The sequence below is a fragment of the Triplophysa dalaica genome, chromosome 11, assembly GCF_015846415.1.
Source record: "Triplophysa dalaica isolate WHDGS20190420 chromosome 11, ASM1584641v1, whole genome shotgun sequence".
NCBI lineage: Eukaryota > Metazoa > Chordata > Actinopteri > Cypriniformes > Nemacheilidae > Triplophysa > Triplophysa dalaica.
The window spans coordinates 8,905,906-8,925,358 of NC_079552.1; the positions used below are offsets into that span (position 1 = coordinate 8,905,906).

At 38.0% G+C, this 19,453-nt stretch overlaps 3 protein-coding genes across 3 annotated transcripts; 1 reads left to right on the forward strand and 2 right to left on the reverse strand.

The window, feature by feature from the left end:
• Window positions 1-1,249: 1,249 nt before the first annotated feature.
• Window positions 1,250-10,695, forward strand: cdhr1a (cadherin-related family member 1a). Its single transcript, XM_056761183.1, has 16 exons — window positions 1,250-1,286; window positions 1,729-1,874; window positions 1,947-1,997; window positions 2,077-2,166; window positions 2,339-2,425; window positions 2,835-2,954; window positions 3,107-3,250; window positions 3,512-3,590; window positions 3,719-3,819; window positions 4,014-4,217; window positions 5,075-5,227; window positions 5,311-5,475; window positions 6,073-6,140; window positions 7,375-7,603; window positions 7,953-8,207; window positions 9,296-10,695. Exons 1-16 carry the CDS (start codon window positions 1,250-1,252, stop codon window positions 9,827-9,829), a joined length of 2,463 nt encoding a protein of 820 aa, XP_056617161.1. The 3' UTR covers window positions 9,830-10,695.
• Window positions 10,696-12,388: 1,693 nt separating this feature from the next.
• Window positions 12,389-14,869, reverse strand: lrit2 (leucine-rich repeat, immunoglobulin-like and transmembrane domains 2). Its single transcript, XM_056761054.1, has 3 exons — window positions 14,763-14,869; window positions 13,562-14,334; window positions 12,389-13,191 (listed from the first exon to the last, which is right to left on the reverse strand). The coding sequence occupies exons 1-3, from the start codon at window positions 14,867-14,869 to the stop codon at window positions 12,389-12,391; spliced, it is 1,683 nt and encodes a 560-aa protein (XP_056617032.1).
• Window positions 14,870-15,663: 794 nt separating this feature from the next.
• Window positions 15,664-18,371, reverse strand: lrit1a (leucine-rich repeat, immunoglobulin-like and transmembrane domains 1a). The gene is made up of 4 exons (XM_056761323.1): window positions 18,250-18,371; window positions 17,275-17,735; window positions 16,820-17,125; window positions 15,664-16,706 (listed from the first exon to the last, which is right to left on the reverse strand). The coding sequence occupies exons 1-4, from the start codon at window positions 18,369-18,371 to the stop codon at window positions 15,664-15,666; spliced, it is 1,932 nt and encodes a 643-aa protein (XP_056617301.1).
• Window positions 18,372-19,453: the final 1,082 nt, after the last annotated feature.

Below are 19,453 nucleotides of genomic sequence, written 5' to 3' on the forward strand. Positions count from 1 at the left end.
TTTGTGATCTGCACAGCTGCTCATCTGCACAAGTAATATGAAAACGCTTATGTGCAATGATAATTTCGCAAATATGCTTACTATAGTTTCAATCTCTCAACTTTGAATCCATTTCAAAGGCATCAATTACTTGTTAAGTGCATAGTTTTCAAAACAGTGTATAAAGAAATATAGTATATTTTCAGTGGTATTCATTATCCAGTGTCCAAATAGATTTTGCGAGAAATCCTCAGTAATGTAACAATGACTGCAAGTGACATGAAAACATAATTTTCACAAATGGTATTACATTCCATTTATACGTGGTTGTATTAATACAATTCTTTCAAATTAAAATGAAATAAAAATTTGAATTACGCTTTCATAATGTTTTCTCACTAGTCTTTGATGCTGAATAAGTTTGTATTTGGGTGAAATCAAGTACTGTAACATGAAAATGCATCATAAAATGTCATATCGGATGTGACGTTCATGAACGTCTTGTGAGCTCTGTTCTACTGGAATAGACTCAAACACAGGACTAAGAATGTTCTCAGGGTTAAGGCGTGTCATTGGATTAGGCTCTTAGCACCTGCCTTAACTCTCCTCCATCTGCAATAAACACATTTAGAAGGACACTACTATAGCATTGTTCCCTAGTGCGCTATCTGGCCTGCTTTGCTTTAATAGGATGAAGAATGCCATGGAAATACAATTTTCATTATTGTTTCTGCTAGGATATATCTGCTTTGGTATGTATTCAATGTAGAGCACACATTGTGAAATCAGGATGTAAACCACAAGCTAAACGTTCTCATACTTGACAGTAACATTCTTACCTGATGTATAATGCTTGTATGTATTTGATTTATTTTTCATTTGCATCACCTGTATTCCTGCTTGACAGTAGGAGGTGAGCAATGTCCCTGAAAGAAAGAAAAAAATTTTTTTCTATTATTATAATGTGAAATGATTATTAATTTATTGTTTTAAAATATTTTGTGAATGTTTATAATTAGGTAAATTCAAAAGAATTTATTATGTGAATTTAAGTAATGAGGAAGCTTTGTTAAGTGAGGGCACTGATGCATGACGTAAAGCATTTGTAATCCTAGACAAATATTGTGATATACAGTTAACTCTGGTTATGTTATACTGTTAAATTGGTTTGTGTTATTCTAATTTCTTGGTCTCTTTAATGTTGTTTATAGCACAAAGTGACTACGCACCTTATTTCTATGATAATGGACCCAACAGTAACAATGGTAACATGGCGTTGTTTAGTCTTTCAGAAGACACATTGAAAGGTAAGATGCTAATATATTTCATTTCAATTTATAATGTTACCAACTAATTAAAAGACAACACATTTTGAACGGCATCTGTTGATGGGTTTTGGTCAACAGTAACCAGTAACAATAACATGGTGTCTGCTATTTAATATATACGGTGTCTTGAGCCATAAAGTTGATTGGTTGTGAGAGTTCAGGAGCTGTGCTATGCATTGTTCTACAGCTCAACAGGTATTGTGTAGAGTTAGTGGTGTCAAGGTCCTTAGGTCTAGAAAACATGTAAAAAAAACGAAGCATCCACTTTGGTTAAGAGCCTCTCCCTGTTGTGTACAATTTTGAGAGATCACAGATTGACATACTTTACTGACTTAACTGTTGTTGTTAATAAGAAACCTAGACGAAATTTTCAATTCTCATTCAATATTAATTCCTCGCTATTCGCTGCTGTTATTTACAGGAACGCAGATTTATGTTCTAAATGGAAGTGACCCAGAAGGTCAGCCAGTCAAATATGGAATGACCTTTGAATCTGGATCCAAAGAATATTTTCGTGTTCATCCTCAATCTGGAAAAGTAACTTTGACAGAGGAGCTGGACAGAGAGGTATATTTAGTCTGTGTAAATCTAAAGCATTTTTATATTTGTTAAGAACCTGACAGCTGTTTATTATCACAGGCACAAGATGCGATTGAGGTCTTTGTCAGTATCTCAGATGGCCTGAATAAAGCAAGTATTGTTGATTTGAAAGTCTCATCCAATAGGCATGTGTCATTTTAATCTTTCTAACATTAGGGTGTCATGTCAGGTTGTTGAAAAGGTTACAGTTTTTGTACTGGATGCCAATGATGAGAGACCACAGTTTCAAAATATGCCCTCCATCGTGGATGTGCCAGAGGTGAGGATTCAATTATGAGTTATAAGTGAATTGCTTTGTTTTCCTTATTTATAACATTTAATATGAAAGTAAAGCAATGTATGTAACTCCTCATCAATAAGTCAATAAAAATACCATGATTTTGAAATTATTCAGTAGGCTTCTTTTAAACTCTATTAATATGTGTGGACAGAACACAACATCTGGGAGCAGCATTTACAAAGTGTTGGCAGTAGACCGAGACACAGGTTCAGGGGGATCGGTCACTTACTCCCTCCAGGTAACATCTGGCAAATACTTGCCTTAGACTACATCCTGTATTAAATGGAATTAAGGTTAAATAAAAGAATTACATTTGCCTTTTGTTCATTAATGCTGCAGTCTTTATTTGAATCTACATGTTAACAGTAATGTTGAATACTGAGTCATAAAGATCAAAATCTATGAGCCCATTTGAAACTGGACTTCAATGATTTTTGTATCGGTCCACTCTGTGCTTGTGCTGCTTGGGACAAGTTTAGAATAAGTGGAAGACAGCTGGGTAGTGCAAATGTTTCACTATATTAAGTTTATTATTAATGTAAACAAAACAGCTGGGTGTTAAACTGTAGTTCAGAGAAAAGAGTTTTGACCTTTCCCATAATGACACAAAATGGCTTTTTATTCCTTTCACATATTTTTTAATCTAGAGCACTGAACCAAACACAAAGTTTGCTATTGACCAAAACACCGGTGTGCTGAGGATAAAACCTGGAGAAGGCCTCGATTATGAGAAATCTCGCACGCATTTTATCACTATAGTGGCAAAGGTGAGAGACCAATGTAAGGTCATTGTTTCCATTTCCAGCCCTTATCTGATTATATCTGATATTGAATACTTATGAAAAAATTTGGTTTATTACACTAAACATATTTAATGTAACAATATATGTTGATTTTCGGTTTAAACTTTGGGTTTCAGGATGGTGGTGGCGATTACAATGGAAAACAAGTGATGATGACATCATCTGCCACCTTGACAATAAATGTGATTGACATTCAAGACACTCCCCCCATGTTTGTTGGAACACCTTACTTTGGTTATGTCTATGAAGTCTCCTCACCTGTGAGTATTTTCATAGTGTATAGTGTTTCAAGGCAGCTTCACACAAAAGACAAAAAGCTTCTGTCATCCTTAACAACATCATGCATTTACTGTTTTACATAGTTTGCTTATAAATGCATATGCCTTCAACTACACTATTACTTATTTGGGAAATGCTGTAGCTTTCTTAGATCATTTCGCATTTTTTACCTAAAATGGAAATACATCGACTAACTGAACAGATTGTACCGTTCCAAATCTGAGACTGAGTTTTGTCCACAGGGCTCCGAGGTATTTATAGTTTTTGCCAAAGATGGAGACATAGCAAATCCAAATCCAGTCATTTATTCAATAGACTCTGGTATGTAGTGCTTTTATGGTATGTAGTAAGTTTTTCATTAGTAAAAAAAACTAAATCAAATATCAGATCTCAAACTAAACTGCATTTTATACCACCAATTTAACACATTTTTTATTTAATCTATACAGGAGCAGATGGAGTTTTTGCCATTAATAAAACCAGTGGCTGTATTTCCCTGAAAGTATACCCGACCCAACTGAAAAGGGAAACTTTCGATATAAAAGTCAAGGTAAAATTCATTTATCTTCTTTTTCCTGGGATTATCTGTTTACTGCTGCATCCCTGATCTCTGAATTCATCAAGGCTATAGTAACATTTCACCTGTTGTATGAATGAGCCAATTATTAAAATTGATCTCGGTCTATTGAATGGTTTTGTGTTAAGGCCTTCAGTTTAATAATCTGTCTTTTCTTTTGTTCTCAGGCATCAGAAATCAATCCAGAAGGGAAACTAATGGACTATGCTTTTACCACGGTGACCATTCGGGTAGTGGATCTGAATAACCATCCACCAACGTTCTACGGAGAGAATGGACCACAGAACACGTTTGAACTAACAATGTATGAACATCCTCCAGTGGGAGAGTTTCTGAGGGGCTTAAAAATCACAGTCAATGACTCAGATCAGGTACATTCCTGTTTGCTTTCATTTCTCACACTAAATGTTTTACATCACCTTGCCGTAATTTACTGTAGATTACAATTAATTTACAATTTTGTTTGAAACATAAATTTACCTAGTTCTGTTATTTTCTTTCATATATAAGACAAAAAATCGTTCTTTTTAAACTTTTCTTGTTATGTGAATGTATCGTAATTTCAGTAGTTCAGAAGACATTTTTACAAGAAAACAAGACAAAAATGCTTAGGAGAACAGTGTCATTTTTGCAGTGTTGCGGTGCTAATGCCAGTAGTGAGACCTAATCTCAAAAGTCTTTTTGTTTAAAATTGAGTTTAGCTGAAAATCAAAACAGTACAGTAGGAAAGTAGCATTAAGTAGTAATTCAATCTACAGTAAATTACTGGCAAATCTACTGCAAAACTACAGCAAAGTTTTACACTGTAGATATCTGTTTATTTTACATTTGTTAGTCAGTGTTTAGTAATAGGAGATATTACAAAATACAAGTATTACAGAATATTTGCAAAGAGCATTATTTAAAGACAAACATGGCATTCAATTGTTAGTTTAATGCATAACTTCAATGAACTTCATTCATAATGAAACAGTTTGATTTATGTTACATAAATGAAACGAATGTACCCAAACAAGCAGGTGGTCCATTTTGAGCTTGTGTCATTGGTATGTAATAATTTATCTGCTTATTCAGCATTTATTGAGAGATGTGCAGATTCATTACACAAATTAAGATTGCATTGGGAACCACACTGACATTTTTAAAAGTTTTAAACATTACGTTTATAAGTATTATTTCTGAGATTAAATTGTTACAAAATGCATTTATGGTGTATTTTTGTTGTCAGGGAGCAAATGCAAAATTCCACCTCAGATTGGTTGGCCCGGGCCGCATGTTAAGAGTGGTTCCTCAGACTGTTCTGAATGAAGCCCAGGTCACTGTCCTGGTTGAGGATTCTGCTGGAATAGACTTTGAGAAATCACAATTTTTGACATTTAAGGTAATCTGCTGGAATTCCATAAGCAAAATTTAGACGAATCTATAATGAGGCCAAAATATCACGTATTTGTTTCTTTTCTCCAGCTCCTCGCTGTTGAGATTGACACACCTGAGAGATTCAGTGCTACAGCAGATATAATCATTCATCTACTAGACACCAACGATAACGCTCCGAAGTTCACCTCCGAATTTTACATTGCCCGGATTCCAGAGAACTCACCTGGAGGCTCCAATGTTGTGTCTGTGACAGTGAGTACAGGACATTGTAGACATTATATAAAAAACACAAGAAGATTAACAAGTCCGTCATCCTCTCCAGAGTGTTCTGCAACAGTATAAAAAAGGCTAAGCAATAATCATCTAAATATTATGTTGGAGGATCAGAATCCAAAATCATGCTCAGTATGTGAATGCTTACTAAGCAGTAAGCTGCCAGATGGCTATCATTTTCATTCAGTTGTGTAACACCAAAAGCCCAGATTTTTTTGTGCATTAATAGATACTAATGGTATCAACACCATCACCTGATGTGGTCTTATCATTAAACCATTGACTTTTTTTTGGTGACAGTAACATCAACTTCTTCAATGTCAAATAAAATAAGTGAATATGTTACTGTCATCTAAAAATATGAAGTAATATAAGAAAAAAAATATGTTTTCAGTTTATAATCTGCTAAGTGATGTGCCGGATTTTGACTTTGGACATAAGAACATGCTCCAAACATGAGTAAATCCATCCATCCCCAAAAGTCATCTATTCTGTTACATAGACGTTGACCACGTTCACCATAAATGAGCATGTTCGTGACGTTTGTTTATCCCAATCTTCTTATGCCTTCCACAGGCCACAGATCCTGATTCTGGTCTATGGGGTGTGGTCAGATACTCCATCTACGGTTCAGGTGCAGACCTGTGAGTAACATTACTCTGGTATAACACTCTTCGTCTCCATCTTTGGATGTTAGTGTATGTTTGATCACTTGTAAGGTGCCGTGGGACCTGCTGGTGCAACACCAGCTGACTGGAATAAGCCTTGTGAAAAACAATCGCTTATGCAACATCATTAGCACCGAAACGCAGACGGTTTAATGAATGGGAAAGGAGGAGGGATGTGTCTGAGCTTAGCTCGATTCATCACACACTGGAGGGGTCCAGTCACATGAAGCTTACAAATACTAAAGCTCCGAAGACATTACAGACTTTATAAACGGGTGGTAATAATAATGATCATACCGTTTGGGCAAACTTCCAATGACTTGGTTTAGAAAGAGTTGGCTTTCTGATTCTTGCTGCCTTATGATAAGTTCACTCAGGACAACATGTACCCATAGAGGATTTCATTTTGTTTTCTTTCATTAAATTCCAAACCCAGTGCACACATAGCTGGAAAATTCTTGTCATCTTGGAACGCAGTTCAGTCTGTATTCAATGAGCATGTGTCCAGCTGTAAGCTTCTCAAGGCCATAAATATAGATTCATGATCTCTTTTGGTAACATATTATTTATGTTTTATAGAGCATAAAACACGACTACGAACCAAATTAAATCTGTAAGTGGCGGCTTATTGGCAGAAAAAGCATGTTAAATCGTTGTGGTGTAAGCTCCCGCTGGCTCTTTGAACTTGATGTCTTGCACACGTTATTTTAAACTCTGAGTGAGCGAGCGAGCAAGTGAGTTAGAACCCATGTAAAGAACAGTAATACCAGCATATATCCCTTGTTTCTTTTAAGTAGCACCAAAAATCTAAATTGTATGAAATCATTTCATTTAAATGTTAAATCAATCATGTTATGTCGTAAGTAGTCATTTCCGATATCCAATCAACTGTTTACTTTGACCGAATGACATCATCTCTTCTCAACAGATCTTAAAAATAGAACCACAAAGTTCAATTTCTGGAACAATCTGCTTTTACACCACACGTAGTACCTAGACCTCCATCTTGGTTAATCTGCTAAAGGGATTTAGGGAGAAAATAGATTCGTGGTCATGCTCATATAACTGCCCCACTTAAAGGTGCAGTCTGTGGATTTAGCAACATGAAATAAAAAAAATTAAATACTGATTCAAAAATAAGTTTAACACAACCAGGAAGAAAGAGTATAGAAAATAAGCCTAATCTTATTTTCTTTATGTTTACATGCAGGTTTCTCATTCAGGCTGATTCTGGAATCATCTACACCCAGCCCTGGGCCAGTCTGGACGCTGAAGTAAAATCCAAGTATAACTTTTATGTGAAGGCCGAAGACACAGAAGGAAAATACAGTCTCGCTGAAGTCTTTGTTACCATCCTGGACCTCAATGACCATTCACCAGCATTTAATGAAAACTCACTAGAGAAGACAATGATTATCGGCGCACCGGTGAAAATAGAGGTTAGGTTCTGAAATTCTGTCATTATTTACTCACCCTTATGTCATTCTTTCTTCCACAGAACATGAAAAAGATATTTTGAAGAATTTTGTTAACTGGCACCCATTCACATGCACTGGTTTTGTGTCCATACAACAGAAGTGAATGGGGGCCAGTGCTGTTCGATTACCTACTTTCTTCAAAAAATATCTTCTTTTGTGTTCTGCTGAAAAAAGGAAAGTCATACAGGTTTGATAGGACAAGAGGTTGAGTAAATGATTAACATCATTTTCATATTAAGGCTGTTCACAATTTCATTTTCTAAAGAAAATTTCTATAATTTCTAATTTAACTTTGTTTGACGATGTTTAGGCAGTTGATGAAGATGCAGAGGAGCCAAACAATGTCATTGAATACTCCATCATGAAAACGGAGCCAGACAACATATTTGACATTGATGCAGATACAGGAGAAATAAAGTTAAAGTCGTACATCAAGTCTATGGACATTGTCCAGAACATCACTAACCAGAGAGACTGTACCTGGTCTGTGGTAGTTCAGGCCAAAGATAGAGGTTCTCCATCATTTAGTACCACTACTATAGTAAAGATTGACATCACAGAAGCGGTAAGTGTTTCTTTTTTGTTATTTCAAAAATATTCTCAATCAAAACAATGTTTAAAATGTAAAAGTTACCTAAAGGCCATTCAAAAAGGTTTGCACTCACGTTTATTGTACATGTAAGCCAAAACTGTAGCCAGCATTTGTTGCCAGTATTATCTCTTTAGTGAACTTGGTACTGCAGTTTTTACTTTTGAGTGCAGTTTTTTATGATCTTTTTCTCTGTTCATGATTATTTTAAAGGTCTTATTTAAGTAGACCTTTACTTTATCTGTATTGTGAAACTTTAACCTTACCAGTATAACAGAGTTAAGTCAGTGTTATTGTGTCCTTTACAGATCAAATCACGAATGATATCATACTTCTTGAGTTTGAGAACTCGGCCCTGGACTGTTTTCAGCATTTGTATGAGCGTTGTTTTCCTCGCTGTTTGTTTGACCGTTTTCATTTCCACTATAATTTACTGGAATGCCGTGAAAAAGTCCCGGGTCCACCCAAGGGGCAAGATCAGAAAGATTATTAGAAGGCCCTGACCATGAGACACTTTTACGAGACTGCAAATATATTTCTTTAATTGACACCAACACAAATGCTCAGCTTGGTTTTTCATTTCTTTTGCTTCTTTCATTTTGTTTTGTCTGTAAAAGAGCACAGTTACAATAAAATAATTCTCATACAGCATATCGTATTTTTCTGAAATGTCTGATTATCTGTTCATCCTTTATTAGTTCAGCATATATATCATAAAGACGAGGCCTCATGGTCTTTTTTATGGGTGCTTCATTTAAGTCTTCTGATCTTGTCTGGCTCTTGTGTTGCATTAAATTTGACCAAATTATTAAATCAACTTTCAACTTTTCAACTTTTAAATCGACACCAAGATGCCATGCAGTCATGCCATTTATATTTACTCTGAGGACTCTGTGCTCTCTAACAAAGATGTGTACAATCGAAACACTGTGTTGACTGCTGTTGGCATCTTTGGGAGATGAATTTACCTCCCCTACTTTACCATTTATCTCTGGGCAAGTAGCAAAACCTACAATATAATCTTGAGTCCCGTGGACTTGATTTCTCTTTGTGCTCTTTTACAGACTCAACTCAGGGGACCATTGGCGTCCTTTTTAATGAAAAGTAGAGAAAATCCCATGCATATCCTAGGCTTGATTGGTGGTGTCATTGTAACCATGGTTTGTGTGACAGTTCTGATATCTACCGTTATATACATAAGAAACATAAAGTCCAACCGGATCCTGCCCTCCCGGCGCATCGTACGGAGGAAACGTAAACCTCGGAGACAAGAGAACTTCCAGCAACCATTTCGAGAGGAACATCATGGAGATCATTTCAGAGAGATTCCTACAATAGAAAACGTCAACTGTAATAACAACAGGAGTGCGTGTAAACATCAATCCCCTCCGTCACCTCCTAACGCCCCCGTTCCCCCACCGTTGCCAAATCACTACAGGAAAAAAGACAGGGATTGGACGGTACCTACAGTGTCTGCCACCGTGGCGTCCAAGACAAAGAAAAGGTCTGTTAGGGAAAAAGACAATCCTGTCAATACGGCACTGGTTTCTGAGCTCAAACTCAGACTGGAGCAGAAAAAGATGGCTAACAGATACTGAGTATGTATCCTTAAGTATGTTTGCTTAAGTGATGACCACAAGGACTAGATCCCAGCTGGCATTGGACACGTCTGCCAACTTGGCAAGCTACTTATTGAATCTTTTCTAATGCGTACAGAGTTCAGTTGGGGCTGCAAGTCAAAGCTAATGGATGATTTAAAGACCTGTTACGGGAAACTAACAGCCTGCTATCATGCCCTCTTCTGAGATCATTGGTTTACACCTACTGTAAACTACTTGGACATTTCTCCATCTTTGGTTACCTCTTCATCTGGAAATTTAAAATACACGTATATTTACACTATAATTGTAATATAAGGGCGTGTCATAAAAAGGGAAACTAACAATGACAATAAAATATGCCTCTTCATAATCCTGTACTCACTACGGTTTTTTTAATGATTAATGCCAGGGTATATGGGGATTCTGGATCTCATAGAATATTGTCTGTTCATTTAAAGAACCATCACAATGCCAAATTGTTTATAGAATTTGTTGGTTTATATGATATTTTATTTGACAAAACATTATGACTGTTTAATCCAGTATTATACTTTGTGTAAACCATGCTAAGCATATGTCTAGAATAAATCTTTTTGAAATCTCCACTAACAAAAAAAACAATTATTTTAGTACGACTAGTACTGTGTCTTTCAATTATTCAGTCCTTCGCGATGCCATAGAATAACTTTTTTGTCTAAATGGTTCCACAAAGAACCTTTAACATCTGAAGAAATTTTTAAAAGGTAAGAAGGAGATGGTTCTTTAAAGAACCTTTGACTGAACGGTTCTTTGTGGAACCAAAAATGGTTCTTCCATGACATCGCTGTGAAGAATCTTTCAAGGACCTTTATTTTATTGTGCAGCTGTGCATGATGTGATGTACTTTATCCCTTCATATAATGCAGTGTTAAATGTCTCTTGGATTCCACTAAATTTATATGAACTCTTTTGTAAATAAATATGTAATGCTAAATTCTTGTTTGTTGCTTTTTCTTCAGTTGAATTGCTAGAATGAGAAAAAAATATTGTATATTGTCTAAGTTGTAAAATGTTGTTTCTCTCTCATGCTCTCATAGATCATAGTATCATAGACACCCACAGTTATCTATCATAAACTGTCCAGCTCCAGCTGGTTGTGCTTTGCTGTCCTGCCATGTGCTTGTTGTTTTTTGGGCTTAGCATGGAGCTTAGATTTGGTGCTCTCATTAAGATTTTTAGGACAAGTTTGCTCTCTGTGGCTTTCCTAAATCTCTAAATACACAGTCATATCATAACTGTTCATAAGAACACTGTTTAATTTAAGTCAAAAAGTATAATCTAAACACTGGGAGTGCTTTGTTCAAACAGCCCTACGCATATGACAAAACTGCTGTGGTGGGGAAAGTTCTGGTAACAGATAGTAAAAGCAGCACTGGGGGTTAAAGCACAAATGTTGTGGAATTATACCCCGTTGGAAGCAAGGAGGATTACTGTTATTTTTTTTTTAGAGAGGATTACAAACTTTCAAAGTGGGCTAATGCACAAGGATAAGAGAGAAACGCAACATTCAAAACCAAGATGTGTCCATGTTTATTTTGTTCTTTGGTTTACTTTGAAATGCTCTGACTGAAGTCACACAGCGGACTTAACGGTCCCTTCCGAAAATGTTCAGAGTTTATATGAGGATTTGGTTTGGAAGCTTTATTTATTTTTCAAGGACACCAGTAACATGATACCAGCAGATCGTGTGTTAAAAAACGAATAATTTGTCTTGCTTTTGTCAAATAACGTTGAAAACTGTGTCGAAAAACACATCTTAAACTAAATCGCAAAATAAGATAACTGAATTGCACTGGTATGCACATTTCACAATCAATACCTAAAAAAGCACATTTCAGAGGACACATCGGCAAGTGACAGCTGTGCAGAGATACAGTTAAATATTGGAACCGGTAAATGATCATCCTCTGTTACGTATTGGCAACTTGATTTGCGTCACAGAAGGGTGGGGGGGGGTGAGAAGCCAGTGGGCTTAGAGGGAATTAGAATCGCATGATCGTATAGCTTTCACATCAAGTGAACAATAAAACGGTCTTTCAACATATATTCCTCAACCATCTGCTTGTGCTGACCATTACGGAGATGGCTAAAACTCATCTGCTCAGCTGTTATTCTCATTGTTATGATTACAATACAATGCTAAATTTAAATGAAAATCAGTCTCCAAGGTATGCAATAGCTTTTCCCTATACAAAAGCAACTACAGAAATCCTATTATTTCAACACAAATATTCAGTAAATCATTTTATTTTCATTCATTCAATAACACATATTTACAATAGTACACTGTAAGTAAACCATTATTGATATCATACACTATAAAAAATGCTGGGTTGTTTCAGCCTATGATTGTTAATACAACCATGTGACCACAGATTGTGGCATTTGTTGTAATTAGTATATTACTCTAGTGGGATCTCCAAGCTGGATGAAACTCGCAATGTAATTAAAATGGAGTCCTCTCTGAGTCCCGGGTATTAATCAGGCTATACAGTAGATACCACTTTGCATGTGACCTCAGTAAAGCTCAGCTGTTGGTCTGCGATCATTCTTTATTTTATGTATCTTTTCAGCAGACCTTCGTCGGGTCATTTGATCCTTGCTGGACTCCTGACAGAGGCCCTCATCGCTGGCAGCTTGGAGACTATCAAACGTACCCTGCCTCTCATCCGACCTGTGAGGGTGCTCAGTATGTCTCCTGTTTCTCCACATCTCCATCCCACGCTCAAAACAGTTGAACCTGGCATCGGTGGTGCACGCGTACATTCCCGCCGGCACGGCGAGCACCATGACAAGCACAATGACCACGATGTGAATGAGCCTCTCTCTCTGTTCCATCTCATTGAAATCACTGCCCGTAACAAACACAATGCACTGGTCGTTCCGAGGTGCCTGGTTTTTCAGAGTCACACAGATTTCATACTTGGTGGCTGGGAGGAGGTCTGTGACGGAATAGGAGTTAATGCCTGGCCCGATGTATATCAGCTCCTTCCTGGGCGTGTCAGAGCGGCCAAAATGGACGGTGAACCAGGTTTCCGCTGGATTCTCAGTCACAGCACGCCACTCAATCGTTATGCCGTAGACTGTCTGCTTAGCGATACGGATGTCGATGTAAACGTTTTCCTCAGCTATGGCAGCAGAGAGGACTGGGGAATGAGACAGCGAGCCATCTGGGTTGTTCACGTGTAGCTGGATGTTGATGGAAGAATTCCCAAGGAAATTGTTGGCGATGCAGGTGTAGACCCCTCGATCAGCCAGGTGGAGAGAAGGGATGACCAGCTGGGACATAATAGTGTCCTCATCCACACGGCTCTGAATCTCTGTAGACATAACACAAATGATCACATTTAAAAGGAAATGATAACTGTATGTTCTTTGGGTGAGAATGTGGCAACATAAGCTTTCTGGTTGTATTTAATGTTTGGGTTCTGTTAAAAAATCTTATTGAGATTAACTGATTTTTGAGATAATCCTGTACAGAATATAACAACATATGCATATATTTATATCATGTATTAAAAGTTGTATAAAGTTTAGGAATCGTGTCACGTATAATGCTATTTAAATGCAAAATATCACTGGCTGTAGAACAATGTTTACGATGAGTTTACCTGATATTTAAAATACATATAGGCAATTTGAATAGCTAAAGATAAACACATGTTTATGTTTTCAACGAATAAATCTTACCACGAAATCCTCTTAGTATCTTAAGGCCGTATATCCATCGAATAGCAGGTTCGGGTCTGGACATCGCAAAGCATGTTAAAGTGACATTTCCGCCCAACGGCACCGTTATGTTGGTGGTCTGGACTCTAACTGCTGGTTGGACACATGCTTTTAACTCGACCTCATGAAAAAATTTCCCAGCCCTGAATTCCGGACCAGAACATGTTAAATACGAGTTCATTAGAATGAACGGCTGGCTCAACGATCTGATAAATTCAACGAAGCCTACAAGGCGACAGTCGCAAAGCCACGGATTGTCGTGAAGCACCAAAACAACGTTAGGCGCTGCGGTTTTGTCTTTTTTGCTTTCAGTGTACAGAGGCCAGTTTAAGAAGACGTCCTTAGAAATAACAGACAGTTGATTAGAGGATAGATCTAAATAGGTAAGACCTGGTAAAAACTTCAGCGCGTATTCAGGGAGAGCGTCAATGAGGTTGTGTTTCAGGTCCAGAATCTTCAGGTTGGGTGTTTCCTCAAACGCTGTCCATGGTACTGAACGAAGTTTGTTACCCTGCAACCTGAGCTCGGTCAGGTTAACCAAACCCTCCAAACTTTTGATGTTTATGATTGCGATTTCGTTAAAATTCAGCCAAAGATTCTTTAATGACTTTACGCGGGAAAATGCTGACCTCGGCAGCTCACGTAGCTGTGACTTCTCAATGCGAATTTTGGTAAGGTCTTGCGGTAAATCCTCAGGAACTGACGGCAATGCTGTTTCCATACATGTGAGTGACCTAGAAAAAAGCGTTGCATACTTTCAATTGTAAGTTTGTACGTTTGTTTGCAATATCAGATTTTTTAGGGTAGCATTCTCTTTATCTTTTAGGGAAGACTCTTTACAGTAGGGTTTTTACTGTATAGTTTTTCGACATCTACTGTATTATACACTCAGAATGTGTGTGGTTCCACAACATCCACAGAATAGTTATGTTGTAGAAATGTCTATAATAGTGAACAGTAATAAAGACTAAGCAACGACTTAAAGTAACTTATCAAGAACATTTGACTGAAAGTCTTTTTTGAGGAACTAAAATGGTTTCACAGCATCGCTATAAAGAAGCCGTTACTTTTTAAGATATGTCAATAGGCTTTTTCTCAACACCGTCTTGACCTCATGACACCATTGATGTTAATCTAATGTTCTAAATGAGCTGAAACTAACCTTCCATAACGATCAGTCACGCAGGAGCATCCCGGAAAACACTCAGAGTTGATGTGACTAAATAAAAGAAAGAAGTAAATAAAACGAAATATATCTGAGATGCCCATAACCTCCTGTAAGACTAACATAGGCATAGTGTCTTCACGCCACATATGACTGCAGGAACTGTACAGTAAAGCTTATTAACAGTAATCCTTGACGTGAGAAACTGATTGGAACTTATGTGGGTTTGAAGCGCTGCCGTCAACACATTTAATCAGGGCATCAATTTGTTGCATGCCAAAATAAATAACGAACAAAAACAAGTTTAAAATGTAAAAACCAAGTTTATTTTGGAGAAAAGATGGGTGACTACAAAGAAACCTTATACTATCAAGTGAACACACGTTTCACTTGTCATAAAACTATAAACACAATGGGGACCAGGTTGTTGGAAATTTTAAGTACTCTCCATGTTCATATTTTTGTGTTACTCAAGATGCAAATATTTTCTTATTCTTCTATTATTCGTTTATAAAATTAAAGCAAACAATAACTGTGATGCTATTACAGGATTTGTTCATATGCACAAATATACAGTCATTTGCATGAATATTTCCCTTTAAATCAGTTCCAAAAGGGCTAAAAGTTCATGTGTGCGTGTTTCTGGGATCGCTCAGCCACAACCCAACCACCAGCCAAATGGCTTAGTTTAGAAACCAAGTCCAATAGCACAGCAACAAATAACAACATTACTAAGACTTCTTAGTTCTGCGCTCTGTTACTTCTGCCAAAGTATCAAAAAGTTGCATTACACATGGCCAGTCACGTACTGCTGGTACAGATTATGTGCACTCAGGTACTGCGGCTGGGCCTGGATACTTTGGAAGCTGCGTGGTGGAACTGTGGCTGAGGGATATTGTCAGCAGAAGTATTCATTTGGCTGTCCCTCAATCTTAGCTGTGGATTCAGAGTCCATACTAGACCTTGCCGACAGCAGTCTGTTGGACTCCTCTGCGTTGAGTCTGGTGAGGTATTCCCCTTCCAAACCTTTGGCCTTTGTGTTTGGGGAAAGCGTCTCAAACGTCACATACGAGTCCTGAATGTCTTTCGACTTTTTCCCCAGAAACTTTTGAATTTTCCTCTTAAGCGCCCCACAGCACACAATAACAGTAAGAGGCACGGCGATCACGCAGGCGACTGTGATTACTACTACATTAATGAGCTTTTGGGTTCCATTAGCGCTCGCCGCCGCATCTGTTGAGAAGATTACACACTGCTCCTTTTTGGGGATCAGCCCCTTGACGCACACACAGGCGATGTATTTGGTTTTTGGAACCAGTCCCTCGATGGTGATCCTGTTGTTGCCAGGACTAACGTTGATTCTGCGCATATCCCTCTCTCCAAATACGGCATAGAGGACGCTGAATGCCGTGGTGTTTTTAGCCGTCGGGGCTCTCCAGTTAAGACACACGGTGTAGTCTGTATCACCGATCACTTTTACGGTGCGGACCACCCTGTCAGGGTCTTGCTGGAGAGAGGATGTGTTTGCAGCGAGATTGCTAAGATTGGTCTCCAGGTACCCGTTGGGACTGGCTGTTTGTGTATTTGCTCGACTGTTGGCGGCATTGTCCCTCTCCATACCTGGATATGGGCCTGTGTAACTCCCAGTTGCGCCGAGAGGGGGTGGATTCCTGGGTGTTGGTGAAACGTATGTGGCAAAAAGTTTGTCTTGATAGGCTGCCTTGACAATAGGACTTGGCCTCTTGCCCTTAACTTTGGCTTTCGGAATTAACGTCAGATTCTCCGCCTTGGGCGAATCACTTATAATCAAAGAAATGACAGCCTCTGCGCTTCCTGCGTAATTTGTGGCTCTGCAGATGTATTTTCCAGTGTCACGGTAAGACACAGCAGGCACGCTTAGAATAGACCAAACTATCCCCTCCTTTGAATTCTCCAGTTGAACTAAAATTTTGAAGGAGAACACAGAAAACAAATGAGTGTAGTTGCTCATAATCATGGTGAATTAACACTTCTGGTTAATACTGCTTGGCAACTCCACTACTCTCCAAACTCACCTGTCCCATTCACTGGCTTGCCATCTGCCTTCCTCCATGCCAGCTCTGGGATGGGGACCCCAATGGTTCCACAGCGCAGGAGAACATTGTTGCCTACCGCACTCCTCACCCGGGCCACAGCCGTATGGACCCGTGGCCCCTGGCAGCGCCTGAGCTCTGCATCGCTAAACAGAACGCCGGAGACGCTCTCAGGATCAGCGCACCTGAGCCGCGTGTCAATGAAGGCCACTGACAGACTGGGAGATTTCTGGAACTGGACCAGGTCATATAATCGACAATCACACATCCAAGGGTTGTCATGGAGTCCTGGGGCAAAAATAAATGATCGGATCATTCTCGCCTGCATTAGAATTTTTTGGTAAAAAATGTCTGACATCTACTATTTTTTGTTATTAATGCTTTCAATTATTTATTAAGGATTATTTATTTGTTAAGAAAAAAAAACTCTTACTCACCAAGGATCATTTTTGAACTTTCAGGTCCCGGGATAGGTTTGACCGTCAACCAAGTACTAAGAACCTCAGATGGCACCGTAAGCAAACTGTTACTGGATAGATCCAAGTAGGTTAAATTTTTCATGTAGGGAGCTGCCTCTGACAGAATGGAGGAGAGCTGGTTATTGTGTATATCGAGTAACCTAAGACTGGGCATGTCCATTAGAGATTCCCACGGAAATGAAGTCAGTGAGTTTCCATCCAGCCTTAATTCCTCTAAACTGTAAAGACCATGGAAACTGTCCGAGTTGAGAGAGGATAAAATGTTAAAAGACATCCAAAGGAATTCTAAATTGGATAGGTAACTAAAAGCCTCGCTCGGGATCCTCTTGATGGCAGTCTTTTCGATCCGAAGTTTCGAGGTGTCCTGTGGGAAAGTGGCGGGCACCAGGGAAATCTCTGGGTCATTGCAAATCACGCTCCTGCAGAAACGTATTAACAAGAACAAGGCAGGATAATCACGGATTTACAAACATGCGCATTCGACATGAATCTTTAAAACCAGCAGTCTCTGGGTAATGCACATCAAAAATCACAAAAATATTACATATTTAAATGAATGAACCACACATTGGAAAATGGTCCTTAATTTGAATCAAAAAGTGCACAATGCAATATAAAAGTGCATAAAAAGGATGTACAATAAAAAAGAGAAAAAATGCAATGAAAAAGCGAACTGATGATGATTCAGTCATTTCATGATATTTTAAAAGTTGTAAACTAGTCAAATTTAGATTTAGGTTGTTTTAAACTAAGAAATTCTGAAATGCCCAAAATATGCATAAAGTATATCCAGTGAATATGCATTATGAATATGTATGTGAATATTTTTGAATACAATTGACAACAGAGCACCACAGTTTAAATGGAAGACTGGAATAATAATGTTCACACAGCATAACATAAAAATGTTGAAATTGTAGCACAGACACGCACCTGGCTCTTGAACCATCACTCAGGTTGTGATAAAAACAGCTGCACTGAGAAGGACATGAGCTCCTAACAAGTGGAAATCCACCTGAAGCCAGCAGCACACTGAACAAGACAGTTAGAGACATTTCAACACTAGCGTGAATAACACAATCCTGTACTTTTAATTAAGATCCATCTGGTTAAATTGATGGAAAGATCATCAGCACGTCATGGTCCCTCTGCTGCGCTGCCCCATAGTGATCAGACTGCCTCCAGCCCTGCAGATAAAAAGAATAGACGAGGATTAGCGAGAGAATGTGCGTTATTTTCATTTAGATGCGTGTGCATCTTGGAATCTGATAGGCTACACAGAGATGTAGCCCTTAATTATAGGAGAAAAAAATCCAAATTGGGTTTACCAATCCTCCAATCTCTACCAATCTCTCTCCTATCTCTACCAATCGTTTTTAATCCATCCTCTACCCTAATATAATTGGTCTGGTTTAATTGCATTGGATTGCATTAAAAAAAATGCATCACTTATGTAGATGGTGTGAAAGCTGTTTCATTGTTTACAGAATGATTACTGCATTGTTAAATTAAATTATTTTAAAAACAGACTATTTTGTTTATGCAGGGCTTGTATGCTTTCGCACCAAGTCTTCTGTTCTAAAAAGCCAAGTTGAAAATAAGACTTTAACAAAAAAAACATAAGAAATGTAATCTTTTTTTGTTTAAAAGACATTGTTTTAAATAATTGGTAAGCATGATAAATGTAATGTGGACTTACAAATGATATTCACTCAAGTATAAATGACTTAATCAGAAAACAAAGGGCTTTAGTACAAAGGAATTCAAATTCCAGACCAATTATACATGTTTAATTTGTGATGTTCTTATGAAATATGCCGTTTCATATTCTTCAATAACAGTCCTTTACAACAGAATATCAGTCAATAAAAAGAGAATGTTCTACGCTGGTTGTCTTTTTGACAAGAAATTGCAGTTACCCTAGTCTATTTGATCAAATCTGCATGTACATATTGTAGCTATTGGTAAGAGGACTGTCACTGTAATAATCCAATAAAAACTATCAGCTGTACAGTCCCTGTAAATGTAAAGAGTGACAGCTCAACAACACCTGTTGTGCAGTGAACAGAAAGAAAATCGATTGGCTCAGACTGGGCTGCTTCCATCCACCCAACACACCCGACACACAAAGGCTTGT

Bases quoted from the DNA above. Each gene is read 5' to 3' on its own strand.
- cdhr1a (XM_056761183.1), top strand. From the start codon at position 1,250: ATGGCGTTGTTTAGTCTTTCAGAAGACACATTGAAAG. The intron at 2,955-3,106 runs GTGAGAGACCAA...TTTGGGTTTCAG, and splicing joins TTATCACTATAGTGGCAAAG to GATGGTGGTGGCGATTACAA. The intron at 3,591-3,718 runs GTATGTAGTGCT...TAATCTATACAG, and splicing joins CATTTATTCAATAGACTCTG to GAGCAGATGGAGTTTTTGCC.
- lrit1a (XM_056761323.1), bottom strand. From the start codon at position 18,371: ATGTCTCTAACTGTCTTGTTCAGTGTGCTGCTGGCTTCAGGTGGATTT. The intron at 17,126-17,274 runs GTGAGTAAGAGT...TTTTTGCCCCAG, and splicing joins AAGTTCAAAAATGATCCTTG to GACTCCATGACAACCCTTGG. The intron at 16,707-16,819 runs GTGAGTTTGGAG...TCAAAATTTTAG, and splicing joins CAAGCCAGTGAATGGGACAG to TTCAACTGGAGAATTCAAAG.
- lrit2 (XM_056761054.1), bottom strand. From the start codon at position 14,869: ATGGGCATCTCAGATATATTTCGTTTTATTTACTTCTTTCTTTTATTT. The intron at 14,335-14,762 runs GTTAGTTTCAGC...GCTTTTTTCTAG, and splicing joins GTGACTGATCGTTATGGAAG to GTCACTCACATGTATGGAAA. The intron at 13,192-13,561 runs GTAAGATTTATT...TTATGTCTACAG, and splicing joins GATACTAAGAGGATTTCGTG to AGATTCAGAGCCGTGTGGAT.